We start from the raw sequence: 17,049 nt of genomic DNA, 5'->3' as shown, positions 1-17,049 counted from the left end.
CTCTTTATAAATAGATTTGTCTCTTGATAGCCAAAAAACAAAAGCATAAAATAAAGAAGTAAGATGGTCTTCCAATCACCCTCCATAAATAGTTTAACTATACATGCTAGAGATTGCTCCACACAACATAGCGAGAAACCATATAAAACGTGGATATGTTTTAAGCCCAGCCTTTCTGCATTTCTTGTTGGATAAGAAACTGATGTATTACAAGGCCAAGTCCTGTAACTTCCACATTAAACTGAAAAGGATGGAAGAGTTGAAAACAAGAAGATGCAATATATTCATTCAAAAACCGGAACCCAAAGATCCAACAACTATATGGCTAACACTCTCAACATCATTTTATGTATAAAGAGGTTATGTAAAGGAGGACTATGACATTGCAAAAATGTCAAAAGGTCATGCAGTAAAGTTTTCCTTGCCGAACAGTAGCTTTTCCTTGTCTTCAGATTGGATTGACAAAAATATTATGATATTTGAAGCGTTTCTGTATGCGTAATTAACCTATAATCTGAAAAGAACAACATGATTGGAGCAGGCAGTCAAAAATATAATTACAGCCGTGTTACCATATTCATGCACAAGTGCACACATAGAAACAACAATCGTCATCAGATACTGGAAGAAGAAATCAAATTCCACAAACAAAATACAATATCCCAACCATGTGTGCTCAATAGTTTTGCAATTCATAACTAGCGTAAAACCAAAAAGCATAACCCACCCACAGCCACTAAATAGTACTGCAATGTGTAACTATGTTACTCAGATATAAGATCAGTACTGTAAGCACCTATAATATCTTAAAATATGATGCTAGGATAGGATGTAAGATCAATCCTTTCATGTTTTCGTATTAATTTTCAAGTTTAAAAACATGGCATCCAACAGTCGGGTCAACCAGAATTAAACTGTATGTCATAATTATGTCATAAATATATTTAAAATTATATATTTTCTTTGTATTCAAAAAAAGTTTAGGAGGAGGGTTGGCTACCCCACTCCAGGGCATTACGCAATATCGCCCACAAACAAAAGACTGCCGGCAGTGGGACTCGAAAGCCTTACCAACTGAACCAACCCTCGTTGGTATTTAAAATTATATTTAAATATAAAATAAAGGTATTAAAAAATATTTATTTAAACTACTTTTACATTTTAGGATACACATATTTGCGTTAATATGTTAACCAAATACATAAATTTATACAACGTCAATTAATCTTGTGCTTAATGGAAAATGAAGTTAATGTAACAAATAATTTATATTACTAAATGTGTTCAAATGAATGTGGTGCTATGGTGGTTCACTTCAACGCCTTCCGCACATGAGGTGCCGAGTTCAACTCTTTACAGGTTAGATTTTAGAAAGTGAGTAGTGTGGGATATATATCTTTGTTGGCTTGTAAAACAAAATTTACAAAGCTTAGTCTTGATCATTTGTATTATTGTTTGACATTCCATAACAAGAGGTTGCATTAACAGGTTCTTCATAAATCCTATAATGGCCAACATCAGAGCAGCATATTGTGTAAGGCCTAAGAAACTCAGCTCCAAATTTTGAATGCCCACATCAATTGACCGTGGACAGAATGAATACTTTATGGTTTTATAAAGGTGTCACAGCTGAAAACAGATGTTGCATTTGCCCAAGCGATACTAATGAACCGAAATCGGGTTTCATGGTTCACCAGTTAAAACATGTGTTTTGCCGGTTTTTGCAAACACAGGTTTTATTGTCCAAACGGCTTTGGTGGTTTGTTTGGCAAAAAACATGACTAGCGAATGGGTTCATTGCTTGAACTGGCCTCTCTAATCTGGTTTCAAAATATTGCCGAGAGGTCTATGCCTTCAATTAAATATTAATTCTATAGTGACACAACATATTTAAGGTTTCAAATCTTTAAACTGTGAATCTCACTGTGACCGCAACATTAAGTTCACAATATACATAATCAATAGATTCTCATCAATGCAATTGATAATTAACATTCATGTTCCTAGATATTTATATTTATACAAGCAAATAAGGGGTTGTTTGGAATGACGTAAATAAGTGTACTTTTTGTCTTTTTATAAAAAGATGTGCAGAAAAGTAGAGAGGTGATGTGATAGAAAAAAGATAAAAAAGATGAATTATTTTTGGGTTGCCAAACTTGGCCCATCTTCCAAAAAATCTAAAAAGTAAAAAAGTCACTATCCTATTTAAGTCACATCATCTCATTTAAGTCACATCACCTCTCTAACACATCACTTCAAACCCAACTCAAATCCAACTCATATTTCATAAAAAGTCAAAAAGTGCACTTATTTAGGCCTAGTTTGGAAAGACTAAATAAGTGCACTTTTTGACTTTTTTTGTATTATGTGTAGAAAAAGTAGAGAGGAGATGTTGATTGATGTGACCCAAAAAAGATAAAAAGATGAAATAAGTGCACTTTTTTCTTTGTAACCAAACTTGGCCTTAGTCTTCTCAAACTTGGCCTAAATGTCTAAAGTGCATCCTGACACCCCCTAATCCTAATCAATAAAATAATAATGTATATGCTTTGTTGTCTTTCCCTTTAATTCAGGCTTGTTGGAAATGCTCAAGCTCCTCAGTAACTATTTTTTAAAGCACAAAATGCTCCATTAATTCCAGATAAGGAGATTGCTAGGCAACTAAAGGCACAAAGGCAAGCAAACTTAAAACTGGAATCATAAACATAGCGTCAAGATTCAGTCACTAACTGCAGCTAATAATACCAAATCTAGATTCTAAAAGGAATCATGAATGAAACTTAGGGCTGGGTACAGAGTTATCTGATCCGCACAATCCGTCTTACCCGATCTTACTCACACATGTGGGCGATTTCACAAATACAATAAGGTAGGATGAGATTTAAAATATTTCAAATTTTCGGATGGATCACGGGTTTGACCCGCGCCCGTGAAAATCGCCCGCATTTTTTTTTGGGGGAAAAATGCTGAACCGTTCATCCTTTTTATTCCCATCCGTAGATGATATTTTCTGCCCTAACCCAAACAAAACCAATTGAGATCAAAACCCTAATCTCAACTCATTCTCTTATCTCGACTCACTGAGACTGAGAGAGAGCTCTCTTCATCTTCTCATCTCTCTCCCGTTTTTCGTCTGCGCAGATCGCACGCGACGATCGACCTTCAATCTGTGATTTGTATCTCTGAGGTAAGGCTCTCTCTATCTCGCTTTCTCTCATTGATCTGTGATTTGATTTGTATCTCTGTGTATCGCTCTCTCTCTTCGATCTGTGTTTTTTTTTGGGCAATCAGATCTGTCTCACCCTCTCTCGTTTTTTATCTCCACAGCTCGCATCGATCAACCTTCATCTTCTCATCTCTCTCGTTTTTCATCTGCGCAGGTCGCACGTGACGATCGACCTTCGCAATCGACTCTCTCTCTCCGGCGACTGTGGGGTAAGTCTCTCGCTGTCTTGCTCTCTCTCCCCGATCTGTGATTTGTATCTCTGTCTCTCTCTCTCTCTCTATCTGTCTCTCTCTCTGTCTCTCTGTCTCCCTCTCAGTTCTGTCTCTCTCTCTTGTTTGAAATTGTTTGAATTTTTTGAACTTGAATCTGTTTAGGTTTTTCTGTTTTTTATTTTGTTTAATTTTTTTGGGGAGTTTGATCTTTGTAATCTGAATCTGTTGGGTGGGTTAATCTGATCTGATCTTTGTAATATGATCTTTATAATTTTATCTTTGTAATCTGATCTTTGTAATGTGAATCTGTTTAGATTTATCTCTCTCTCATTTTTGTTTGATTTACTTACTCTGTTACTTTTGAATCTTTGTAATCTGTTTAATTTTGAATCTGAATTGAATTTGGAATCTGTTTACTTTTGAATCTGTTTAATCTGAATCTGAAAAACAGGTTGGCTGAAATGTAAATATGCTTCTCATGTTAAAAGTATATATCTCATTGAATATCAGATTTGGGAGGACATTCATTCTGGAAAGCTATAAACAGTTTCAATAAGCTGCACCAAATACGGTCTTTGTTTAATTCCTCAATGGTTTGAGTCCTGTTAAACATTATGTTGAAGTATTAGATGTCTCTTCCACAAAGCTAAGTTAAGTAATCCCGGTTAGCGTCTTTGCAACTTCCTTGCATTTATTTGTTCAAGATGGAACCTAGAGAAAGTTCACTTTTTGTGCTATCGTGAGAATCGTGGTTTTGCTGATCTGGGCTTGTCCCTTGTTGGTGAAGTCTTAATATCAGTTTCACAAGGTAGAGCGGCAGAATTTGGGTCACAGTTCTCTTCTAATTAGAATTTTCTCTTTTTTTACAGTTGAAATTGTTTTCTGCACTGGCTTTCCTGACAAACGCTATTTGTTTAGGATGGAAAGATAGCCCCCCAATATTCCTAATGCTGTGGGATGGGAACTTAACAGAGGGAAGAAGTTATTAAGATGTATTAGCCTAGCTAAATCAATGGATCTGACTAGGTATGTATTGAGATTGTTACTCCATAGTCCATAAGGGCATTATTCCATTGCTTCCTTTTGACATTTAAAGCTACAACATTGACAGGTTAGCAATATTGGCTGCAGATTTAAATTTAAAATTAATGAGATGGTGCGCTTTGCCATCTTTGGACTTAAACACCTTTGCTACTTGTTTCATTCATGATTCCTTTTGGAATCTAGATTTGGTATTATTAGCTGCAGTTGGTGACTGAATCTTGACGCCATGTTTATGATTCCAGTTTTAAGTTTGCTTGCCTTTGTGCTTTTAGTTGCCTAGCAATCTCCTTATCTGGAATTAATGGAGCATTTTGTGCTTTAAAAAATCGTTACTGAGGAGCTTGAGCATTTCCAACAAGCCTGAATTAAAGGGAAAGACAACAAGCATATGCATTATTATTTTATTGATTAGGATTAGTTGGGGGGGGGGGGTGTCGGGATGCACTTTAGACATTTATTTGCATGTATAAATATAAATGTATGGGAACATGAATGTTAATTATCAATTGCATTGATGAGAATCTATTGATTATGTATATTGTGAACTTAATGTTGCGGTCACAGTGAGATTCACAGTTTAAAGATTTGAAACCTTAAATATGTTGTGTCACTATAGAATTAATATTTAATAGAAGGCATAGACCTCTCGGCAATATTTTGAAACCAGATTAGAGAGGCCAGTTCAAGCAATGAACCCATTCGCTAGTCATGTTTTTTGCCAAACAAACCACCAAAGCCGTTTGGACAATAAAACTTGTGTTTGCAAAAATCGGCAAAACACATGTTTTAATTGGTGAACCGTGAAACCCGGTTTCGGTTCATTAGTATCGCTTGGGCAAATGCAACATCTGTTTTCAGCTGTGACACCTTTATAAAACCATAAAGTATTCATTCTGTCCGCGGTCAATTGATGTGGGCATTCGAAATTTGGAGCTGAGTTTCTTAAGCCTTACACAATATGCTGCTCTGATGTTGGCCATTATAGGATTTATGAACCTGTTAATGCAACCTCTTGTTATGGAATGTCAAACAATAATACAAATGATCAAGACTAAGCTTTGTAAATTTTGTTTTACAAGCCAACAAAGATATACATCCCACACTACTCACTTTCTAAAATCTAACCTGTAAAGAGTTGAACTCGGCACCTCATGTGCGGAAGGCGTTGAAGTGAACCACCATAGCACCACATTCCTTTGAACACATTTAGTAATATAAATTATTTGTTACATTAACTTCATTTTCCATTAAACCCAAGATTAATTAACGTTGTATAAATTTATGTATTTGGTTAACATATTTACGCAAATATGTGTATCCTAAAATGTAAAAGTAGTTTAAATAAATATTTCTTAATACCTTTATTTTATATTTAAATATAATTTTAAATATAAACAAGGGTTGGCTCAGTTGGTAAGGCTTGTTCCCTTTGCCCAAATGGCAAAGGTTTGAGTCCCACTGCCGGCAGTCTTTTGTTTGTGGGCGATATTGCGTAATGCCCTGGAGTGGGGTAGCCACCCCTCCTAAACTTTTTTTGAATAAAAAAAAAAAATATAATTTTAAATATATTTATGACATAATTATGACATACAGTTTAATTCTGGTTGACCCGATTGTTGGATGCCATGTTTTTAAACTTGAAAATTAATACGAAAACATGAAAGGATTGATCTTGCATCCTATCCTAGCATCATATTTTAAGAGATTATAGGTGCTTACAGTACTGATCTTATATCTGAGTAACATAGTTACACATTGCAGTACTATTTAGTAGCTGTGGGTGGGTTATGGTTTTTGGTTTTATGCTAGTTATGAATTGCAAAACTATTGAGCACACATGGTTGGGATATTGTATTTTGTTTGTGGAATTTGATTTCTTCTTCCAGTACCTGATGACTATTGTTGTTTCTGTGTGTGCACTTGTGCATGAATATGGTAGCGCGGCTGTAATTATATTTTTGACTGGCTGCTCCAATCATGTTGTCCTTTTCAGATTATAGGTTAATTACGCATACAGAAACGCTTCAAATATCAGAATATTTTTGTCAATCCAATCTGAAGACAAGGAAAAGCTATTGTTCGGCAAGGAAAACTTTACTGCATGACCTTTTGACATTTCTGCAATGTCAGGGTTACTTAATGTATAGTCCTCCTTTACATAACCTCTTTATACATAAAATGATGTTGAGAGTGTTAGCCATATAGTTGTTGGATCTTTAGGTTCTTGTTTTTGAATGAATATATCGCATCTTCTTGTTTTCAACTCATCCATCCTTTTCAGTTTAATGTGGAAGTTACAGGACTTGGCCTTGTAATACATCAGTTTCTTATCCAACAAGAAATGCAGAAAGGCTGGGCTTAAAACATATCCACTTTTTATATGGTTTCTCGCTATGTTGTGTGGAGCAATCTCTAGCATGTATAGTTAAACTATTTATGGAGGGTGATTGGAAGACCATCTTACTTCTTTATTTTATGCTTTTGTTTTTTGGCTATCAAGAGACAAATCTATTTATAAAGAGGACCACCAAAATTTGGAGATAAATTGTTCTGGACATGATTGTAGAGATACATTAGCTATTGGGCATTCACTCAATTCCCTTTAGTTATGTTTAGTTCTACATGCATCCTCTATTTGTTTTCACTTGAGTCTTGCATGTTTTGTATGCCAATTGTTTGATCTTGGTTCTGGGTTTTGTGAATGCTTACTGTCATATCAAAACTTGGACCACGAGTGGCATGATTTATATGGTCATGCATATTCCTGGTGCTTGTAAAATTTATCAAACTTATCTGCAGTCATCTCTGAACGGATCAGCTTCAAATCTTCCAGACAGTACTGGGCGTTCTTTTGCTACATCTTTTTCTGCTCAATCTGGTGCAGCCTCCCCTGTTTTTCATCACACAGGTGAGTTGATTTTGCTGAGTATCGCTCTATATTTTCCATCAGGTTTTATATAATATGGAAATTTCCTTTTACAGGAACTATTCAAGGGCTACATAACCTTCATGGGAGCTTTAATGTTCCCAACATGCCTGGCACACTTGCATCTAGAAACTCTACAATAAATAATGTTCCTTCTAGTGGGGTTCAACAGCCTACTGGAAACCTTTCTAGTGGACGTTTTTCATCAAACAATCTCCCTGTTGCTCTTTCTCAGGTATATGTGTTAGTTTTGCACATATTTATTAGTTGGTATTTTTCATTCACTGGTGTTTCACTATGTTTGCTAAATTAATTTCTTTGCTGAACTCTATCCGATTGCGTATTGTTTTGTATTGCAGATATCCCATGGAAGCTCACATGGTCATTCAGGGGTAACAAATAGAGGTGGAATGAGTGTTGTTGGTAGCCCTGGATTTAGTAGTAGTGCAAATGGAGTTGGTGGTTCCATTCCTGGGATTCTGCCAACCTCTGCAGCAATTGGTAATCGGAGTGCTGTTCCAGGACTAGGAGTGTCTCCAATTTTGGGAAATGCAGGTCCTCGGATTACCAGCTCAATGGGGAACATAGTTGGCGGGGGCAACATTGGTAGAAGCATGAGCTCTGGAGGAGGATTATCTGTGCCTGGTCTTGCTTCTCGCCTAAATATGTCTGCCAACAGTGCTTCTGGAAATTTAAGTGTGCAAGGTCCAAACAGACTAATGAGTGGTGTGCTTCAACAAGGTATATTACCTTTAATTGGTGACAAAATGTTTGGCTTAAGAGAATGTTGTTTTGTTACTGACTACTATATACAGCTATGATGTTGCATACCACATTACTTGCGTAGTGTCTGGAAGAGTTTTTATGTATACTGGACTTCATTTTGATATGGTCATGCTTAGTTTCTTTAAAGCTGTAATTTTTTCTGGAACTAGTATATTCTTAGTTCTTACATAATAGAAGTTACAGCTTAGATAACTTGGCAAGTCTTGAACGGTTCTATTATTTCTGTGAAAAAGAATTTGATAGTTGTCTTCATTGTTTGTCTATTGATTCAGTTTATATTTAGAGGTGTAAAAAGCTGCAAATGAAGCACCTCTAAGGTCTGACTAAATTTTTAAGCATTATAAAAAAGAGAATATATATTAGTTGAAGACCAGTATAGCATTGTGATGAGTAGAATTTTATTTTATTTTATTTTTGAACAGAGAGTAGAATGGACTTGAGATGGTACCTGTTTTGCATAAAACTAGATCCAAGTGTTTGGACAGCATGCTGAATGACCAAACTAGAATTTGAGATTCTGTTGTTGTCTTTTCCTTGTTTCCCCTTTGCACTGATTGACTGGCCCACAAAATGGATGGTTTTTTAGCATGATGGGCATGAAGGTTGCATAATCACAAATGAGGGGTTTCCAGAGGTCGTCTTGCACTATACACTGTTTAAAGTGGGCGGGTAGAGTAGAAAGGGCTTTATGTAAGTAAGATCTTGTAAGATCGACATCTTTTTGCCACTAGTTTTTTTATTATCTGACTCTTCTGTGAACCCATTGGTTATGCTTGAATGGCAATTATTTGCAGGATTAAGGTTCTGTTTATGTCAATAATACTGTATTGATCCATTTGAAATTTTTAAGAAAAGAACTTGTAATTGACATAGTGGTTTGTAATATCAGTCAGTGTGTGGAGTAGGATTTACATCTTGGTCATGACCTAAGTTGGATTGAAATAGCTAACAGCTTTACACTATTGTTAAAGTCCATTTTTTGCTTATTTTTCATCCATCAATGGAATACAATTTGAAACTATATATGTTGTGTTGTCTTCCTGATGCTCGTTTAATTATCTACGCTTACTACTCAACTTGCTTTTGATAGAAAGTTATTGTGATTGTTGTGATAACTTCTGCCTCATTGGGAAGGGTGGTTGATAACCCAAATTTTGCAATAATTGAGATTCTCTATCTATATTAGAAATCCTTTCTCTTCCTACTTTTAGTTAGAGTTTGTTTGGATACTTTTATTTTTACCAGATTTTATCTTTAAAAAGTTAAAATCTGCTAAAAAATAGTTTCCAAACAAGCCTATAAGTACTTTTGGTTGTGGGGGTAGCAACCGACTTGTAATTGGATGCCCTGGTTGATTAAATTATGTTCACTGGTTGTGTTGTGTGTAATTCTTGTTGGATGACATTAGATTTCTTATTATTCTCTGTAAAGATGAAGATGTATTATGTTTTTAATTGTTGACTGATGCTTTTGCTATAGTAAATGACATTCTTTGGATTCAGCTTCTCCGCAGGTGATTTCTATGCTGGGAAATTCCTACCAAACTGGTGGCCCACTATCGCAAAGTCATGTCCAAGCTGTCAATAATCTTAATTCTATGGGAATGTTGAATGATGTAAATTCCAATGATGGTTCTCCCTTTGATATAAATGATTTCCCTCAGCTGACCAGCCGCCCCAGTTCTGCTGGAGGTCCTCAAGGACAATTGGGTAAGTTAGGTGCTTATTTTTGCTTAGCATAGTCCTCTTCAGGTCTTTATGCCTGCAATTAGATCATTATTTTAAGCAAAGAATTTCAGGTTCGCTTCGTAAACAAGGTCTTGGTGTTAGTCCTATTGTTCAGCAAAATCAAGAGTTCAGCATCCAAAATGAAGATTTTCCAGCTTTACCAGGATTTAAAGGTTCTTACATGCTTTTATTCTCTCTCTATCTCTCTCTCGTTTTTGTTAAGAGTAATTTTTAAGTCATTGTCACTATTGATGTTATTTGTTCGGGTCAGGTGTTCTTGTAATCTATTTGTTTGTCTGGTGATCAGTGAAGTGCCTAAAAAGCCTGTAATAGAAATTTTTGGGCGGCCTTTTACCATTGTTGCTATGTCATATTTTTTTTTTCCTAATCATTAGATTTACATCTTAGGAAGAGTTAGGGACGTTAGATATGCATGCTTATCGCTCTTAACGGTTCATGTCTAGGTCTATTGGATATTAGGCAATGTATGCTGTTCTTAACAGCTGCGAATTTTTAAAATTGTAAGATGTTAATTTTTTGGGGATTCTTCCAATTGACATTGCCTCTTGATCTTTTTAGTTATTTTTCACGATATTTCTGCCTCTATTGTAGTTTATTTCTTTATTTATTTATTTTTTCATAGGATGCCTTTCATTAGTTATATGGCAATAGAAATTGCATATGCATGCAGGAAAACCAAGTTCGATGTGTCATATGGCTTGTTGCTCTGGATGTGAGAAACTGTTTATGCTGTAATTTGTTTGATCTTGTCTTCTGACTAGCATGTTTTTTACATTTTGTTATGACGTACAACAATTTTATCTCTATGCCCTGGTAATGACCTGCTGTGATGGAAACATATTTTGTACAAAAAAAGGGAATGTAATATAGCTTACATTTTTTATTTCAGTACAATGCTTGGGATTTGGGTCACATCACATCTTCAGACAAAATATTTTCACCCACATCTTACTGACTGTTGTACTAGATATTGCACAGGTGGCAATGCTGATTATGCAATGGACTTGCATCAGAAAGAACAACTTCATGACAATACCGTGTCCATGATGCAGTCTCAGCACTTCTCTGTAAGTGTTAATTTGTGAAAGATTTTGAGTATTTGCCGTAATATCATCTGATGCTTTGTCTTTTCAATTTTGCCCTTAGACTTCTGTGCTTTAATGTGCAGATGGGGAGGTCTGCTGGATTCAACTTGGGAGGATCATATTCATTGCATCGTCCACAGCAGCAACAGCAACATGCACCATCAGTCAGTAGCAGTGGCATCTCCTTTTCAGCTGTAAACAACCAGGATCTTCTCCATCTGCATGGCTCAGATATGTTCCAATCGTCCCATTCAAACTATCACTCGCAGGTGTGTTAGTCTTGTGACTTTAGTGGGTTAATTGAATTGTTTTACCTTATCCAAAGACCACTCGTGCCTTCCACTGCAACACTGGTGGAGTTCTAAATTTTTAAACCCCAAACTAAAGGTTTTCTACCACCGGCACTGAATCACCACCTTACCATTTTGTTCCAAGAAATTGGTGTGTGGTTTATAGAAATGAATCTAGAATCAAATGTCATTATAAATACCTTGTAGGTGATGCAGATCGATTCAAGTTGCTTCTTATAATAGTTATTTACTAAATATTTTCAGAATATGCTGAATATGATTTTTTTCCCTGTGCTCTCTGGTTTGGCGTTCATGTCGTAAAACATTTCTGTACTGTCCATTGAATGACATCATCAAATGTCTATTTGATATTGTTACAGACCAGTGGACCGCCTGGCATAGGATTAAGACCTCTGAACTCTCCGAATACAGTTTCTGGTATGGGGTCTTATGACCAGCTTATCCAACAGTATCAGCAGCACCAGAGTCAGTCCCAGTTTCGCCTGCAGCAAATGTCTGGTGTAAATCAATCATACAGGGATCAGGGTGTGAAGTCCATGCAAGCTCCACAAGCTGCGCCCGATCCATTTGGTTTGCTTGGTTTATTGAGTGTAATAAGGATGAGTGATCCTGATCTGACATCGCTTGCACTTGGAATTGATCTGACAACGCTTGGGTTGAACTTGAACTCGACTGAAAATCTTCACAAGACATTTGGATCCCCATGGTCAGATGAGCCTGCTAAGGGTGATCCAGAGTTCAGTGTGCCTCAATGCTATTATGCTAAACAACCACCTATTTTAAATGTAAGATGATCTCTCTTCTTGTTTTTGGTCTGCTTTTTTTGGTAGCTACTTTCTTTTCTTACTCAAATATTTGTTGGTGTGGTTGCAGCAATCGTATTTTATGAAGTTCCCAATGGACACATTGTTTTACATCTTTTACAGGTGTGTCTCTTGCTTGGTTTCTAAAAAGTCTTTTGGGTAAATTACAACAATATCGCTCAATAAAAAATGATACTTGTTGCCACCATGAAGTATCAATTTGTATAATCTGTATCAATCTGATCCTTACATTAAGGTTCTGTTACATAAATGGATGAGAAATTGACATATGCTTTGCATATGACTCAAATATTGTGAAATGCTTAAAATATACTTAATCTTCTATTTCCCTTCTTTGCCCAAATCTTTTTGTGAATCTTGTTATCATAAGGTGATAATAATTTCTATTCTTATTATGCAGCATGCCAAAAGACGAAGCCCAGTTATGTGCTGCATATGAACTGTATGCTCTTTCAGCCCTAGCTACTCTAATTTATATAGATGTGTATATTTACTTTCACCAACTGCTCGTTGTGTACCCTGAATTGCAATTTGTGAAGCATTTACATATTTTATTTTGAAATTTTACTTGAAGTATATCATCACATTGCCTTGCACTGTCCCCACTAACCAGTCATGTATGTAGGTTTGCAATTTGCTTATGGCTGTGTTACCTACTGTTTGCAGATACAACAGAGGTTGGTTTTATCACAGAGAGCTTCGTCTCTGGTTTACGAGGGTTTCCAATGTGGAACCACTTGTTAAGACAAACACATATGAGAGAGGGTCTTATATCTGTTTCGATCCAAACGCATGGGAAACAATCCGCAAGGTTTGGATTTTCGAACACCTGTTTTGTTGATGTCATTCATTGTTAAATTTTTCCTCGCAATGACTGACTGCTTTCGTTGAATCAATATTATTTTTGCTGCAGGATAATTTTGTCGTTCACTATGACATGTTGGAAAAAAGACCAGCTCTACCCCAACATTAACTCATATTTTCCAGTTTACAGTGTAAAGTTTCAGTTTAGTTTCAATGTTAGAATCTGAGAGTCAGTTTCCCATTTTAGTGTTCCTCCAATTGGCCATTGTAAGTAAATTGTTGCATAAATCTTGTTTTAGTTAAGTCATTTAGTCCCTTTTTTACATGATGCTAAATATAACATTAGAAAAGAAAAAAAAATGAACTGGTTTTTATACCTCTTTTAATGAATAGTTCGGTTTTGATAATCAAAAGAGATACTAATCATCAGTGGTTAATCACTCGATTCAAGTTCAGCTTAGACATTGCATGGGTTTTGCTTAATTTTATTTAGTAGTTACACTGTACTTTATTTATATTTTTATTTTGAAAATATTATTTATTTATAACCTAGAATATGGTGAAATGAACTGACATACCAAGTTACACATGTACTGAATCCTTACCTGCCTAGTACTGATTATAATCTGCCAAATTGAATATGTACAAGTTTGAGAAAGCTGTGGCAAATTAATAATAATAAGAATGTTTATGAAGTGGTTTGTGAAAATTGTGGCAAATTAGCGGCAAATGTGTATCATGCTGTGTAGTTGCTCCTAGAAATTTGTCTACAAATGTAGATCTGCTGGATTTTACGAGTAGGATTAATTTTTGTATGCAAGTGGGGCTTTTTGGATTTTGGATTTATGGAGTGAAAATTATATAATCATTTTTTTTCCCCAGTTCTCTTTCTATTTCTTTTCCATTACAATTTTATTATGATCCAAAAATAAAGCACTAGGATTGCCGTGTGTGTGTGTGTGTGTGTGTGTGTGTGTGTGTGTGTGTGTGTGTGTGTGTGGGTTGGGGGGTGGAGATGGTGATTGCTTGACCTCTCATGGAGCTATTTTTTACGTGCCTCGAGTACATGATGACTTAGACCTTGGGTTTGGTTGAGGCACATGATGACTTAGACCTTGGGTTTGGCTTAGTTGTCATCTTAAGGTGTGAAGGTGTGGTGAGGGGAAAGTAAGATGTATGAACTGATAGAATAGCGGTGACTCCTTTAGTTGTTATCTAATATTACTAATAAATTAATATCTTACAATTTTGGGAAAAAAAAAAAAGAAAAGACAAAAGAAAGCAATGCAAAACTTATGAATTTCAATGGGTAATTTAGCACCACAAGCTTAGTTCATTGATGGAGAGAGATGGAGTCTCACTCTCTCAATGCATAGGTGGGATGGTCGCTCAAAATAAATCAAAAGAAACCGTTACTTTTTAGGTCTACAATGTTAGTGGCAATCAAGATTTTACAAGCTATGGTTGTGTTTAGTTTATAGATTTGGGGAGAAATTTGAAAAGAAAAAGAGAGATTGTGTGAAATGTAATTATATTTTGCATACATTTACTTTTTTTCTCTCTCTTTTTAATCTCTTCTCAAATTCATAAATCAAACAGAACATAAATGTTTTTTTCCTCACCTAGGGTGTAGGGTCCACATCTAGTATGAATCTCACATCCTGTAGAATTTTGTGTATTCAGATGTACATTTGAGTAACCATCGGGAGTGGTGACCTAGTGGAGAAAGTATCCACTAGGGTGACCTAGGTTCAAATTCTTAGGGTGTGAAAAATGGCTAGATTTTCAGTTAGTTCTTTTGAGATTTTGCATTGTATTTTGATCGATTTTGAGTTCTTCTGTGGCGTGTGGGTGAACTCCTTTGATACTTGGTGGTGAGTCCATTTCTATAAGTTGGGTTAAATTTGACCGACAATTTACTATCCCGAGGTTAGGGCCTACGGATGAACTGACTATCCTGAGGTTAGGGTTTACAGATGCAGTGACGACATCACAAAATAATTTTTTTAATTTTTGTTCAAAAAAACAAAAACAAAAGCATATTCGAGTAGTTTTGGGCAAGTTTTGAGCGCTCGTTTGATTGCACATTGTACGGATTAACTAAATGTTATTATGCTTGCTAGTAATAATTAGAGAATTCACGTGAACGTATATTTGTTTGGTAAATAAAAGACGCTATTGCTCAAGTCAAATTCAGACACACTTTTTTATGTGGAATGGAATTTTGTCCTGTTTTTAAACAAAACAATAATAATAATAATAATAATAATAATAATAATAATAATACTCCAAAAAAATGAAAGGAAAAATTATAAATCCATGGTGCCTTTACAAAATATATTTACAAATTCATACAAAAATTTATAACTTTAATTATTAAAGTTGATCAAATTTACCATTGTACCATTGATTTGAATTTTTTTTGAAAACATGCACTGAAATATAATTTCTTCAAAACAAAATGTGTACCGGGTCTAGATAAGAGATGAGTAGGCCAATTTTAATGCAATATAAAAGTGTCCTACTAATGCATAATATTTATGTAGATATATACCTATAAATGTAACACAGCAATGCTTGCATCACTAGTGTCAATATTCCACCCTATCAGCTCGTGACTGATGTAGTTGCAGAGTGCAAGTGCAAACTGTGTATGATTATGAACTAGAAGATCTCACTTATGTTCAGTGAAAATAGGAAAACCTCTATCTGGAACGCTCTACACGTCAAAAAATCAAAAAAATACTCAAAAAGTTTGAACTTAGGTGTGATGGGTCACGGTCAAAACAAATCTGACACACATTACAAATTTTAAATATCTTTATTAATAATATATATATATATATTTGAATAAATAGCATTGCTGATTAGTATTATGCCCACTACATAACTAATCTAAAGTTGCTTCTTGTTGTCAATTTGAACTTCATGTAGTACAAAATCTATGCTGATTCAGGATTGAGAAGTGCTCACGACCAAGCCTTTCAGCGCTGGCATGAAGCCTTCCAGGAGTTCCCTTTTACTCAAAATTCTATCGAATGTACAGTCTTCATCCTAACCACAAAGCAAAATCATTCATAAAATAGCAAGTGATCAGCATACAAAATAAAACAGGTCTGTGATTTACCGTAGTCTCACAAACAATGATTGTGAAGGCATACTAGTGTTGCTAGAAAACAATCTTGACTCTATTAATAAATAGAAGAGAACTATAAATGATAGTATCAAAAATTTACTTCAGAGTGCAATTGAATTGGAAAAAATGCAATATTAACTCACATCACCTTTTGCAGCAGACATGAGTGCTGAAAGGGTCACAGTTGCACTATGGTAATCCATTAAGATCTTGTATTCTGAATCATCTAATTTGTCCTGCAACATTGACCCAAGCTTGAGAGACAAATCAGAAAAAAAAGAAAAAGAAAAAAGAAAAAAGAATTAACCAACTCGAAAATACTATTTGAGTCTATATTTCGTGTACCTTGCATACTGATTGTGTATGTAGTCCCTACATGATTTCAGGTAAATGGAACAACTTTGTATAAAAGTAGAAGAATGAGTGCCTTTATATAAAAGTAGGTAATGGCCTCAAAAAGTGAAAATTGATTGATCTGTATATAAAGTAGGGATACAACTTTTGCGAGAAGTGACTGGGTCAGTTTCAGCGGAAACTTGAGATGTCAAGTCCTACGAATAAAAGAAAACTTATTGCATGTGAATTACCATGAAATTCATGCTAACATGTCTATCATCACTTGGACGTGAAGAATGAAGGTAACCACTATTTTGATCATAGATCAAACTTTACATTTACAAGAAGAAAATAGGAAAGGATAAAAAAATAACTTCAATATAGCACATCATTTCATAGTTCTAAAATAGCTGCTAATACAATAAAGCAAAAGAACATAAGAAAATAATGTTATGAACCCAATGTGGGATATGAACCCTCCCCCACTATTTTTCCAAGGGCCCATGCTATAATCCTTGCTCATGCATTGGCTCGCAAGCCAGACATTAAACACAAACTCTCAAACACAATGAATAAGTGATAAATAAGAGTGTGGTAGCGATGTAGGC

The 17,049-nt window shown here is 35.3% G+C and overlaps 1 protein-coding gene and 1 non-coding gene across 18 annotated transcripts; one reads left to right on the top strand and one right to left on the bottom strand.

The window, feature by feature from the left end:
- The first annotated feature begins 2,852 nt into the window (after positions 1-2,852).
- On the top strand, positions 2,853-13,382 carry LOC114257944 (putative NOT transcription complex subunit VIP2). 17 transcript variants are annotated; one of them, XM_082873684.1, is made up of 17 exons: positions 2,949-3,190; positions 3,331-3,438; positions 3,952-4,249; positions 4,360-4,467; positions 6,479-6,626; positions 7,285-7,393; positions 7,468-7,646; positions 7,771-8,152; positions 9,700-9,906; positions 9,996-10,097; positions 10,924-11,012; positions 11,114-11,299; positions 11,701-12,126; positions 12,215-12,267; positions 12,566-12,607; positions 12,832-12,976; positions 13,079-13,382. In XM_082873684.1, exons 5-17 carry the CDS (start codon positions 6,609-6,611, stop codon positions 13,136-13,138), a joined length of 1,998 nt encoding a protein of 665 aa, XP_082729810.1. In that variant the 5' UTR covers positions 2,949-3,190; positions 3,331-3,438; positions 3,952-4,249; positions 4,360-4,467; positions 6,479-6,608; the 3' UTR covers positions 13,139-13,382. The 17 variants fall into 17 exon arrangements, with proteins under 17 accessions (XP_082729808.1, XP_082729810.1, XP_082729811.1 ...); XM_082873685.1 differs by having other exon boundaries at positions 2,990-3,190; positions 3,893-4,249; XM_082873689.1 differs by having other exon boundaries at positions 3,016-3,190; positions 3,384-3,438.
- Positions 7,313-7,393, bottom strand: LOC114288579 (small nucleolar RNA snoR35). The gene has a single exon (XR_003638329.2). It is a non-coding gene; the product is annotated as a small nucleolar RNA snoR35 (small nucleolar RNA).
- Positions 13,383-17,049: the final 3,667 nt, after the last annotated feature.

The sequence above is a fragment of the Camellia sinensis genome, chromosome 6 (assembly GCF_055761805.1).
Source record: "Camellia sinensis isolate YWXY chromosome 6, ASM5576180v1, whole genome shotgun sequence".
Taxonomy (NCBI): domain Eukaryota; kingdom Viridiplantae; phylum Streptophyta; class Magnoliopsida; order Ericales; family Theaceae; genus Camellia; species Camellia sinensis.
Note: the sequence above shows the minus strand (reverse complement) of the source record. Positions and strands in the feature narration are given on the sequence as shown.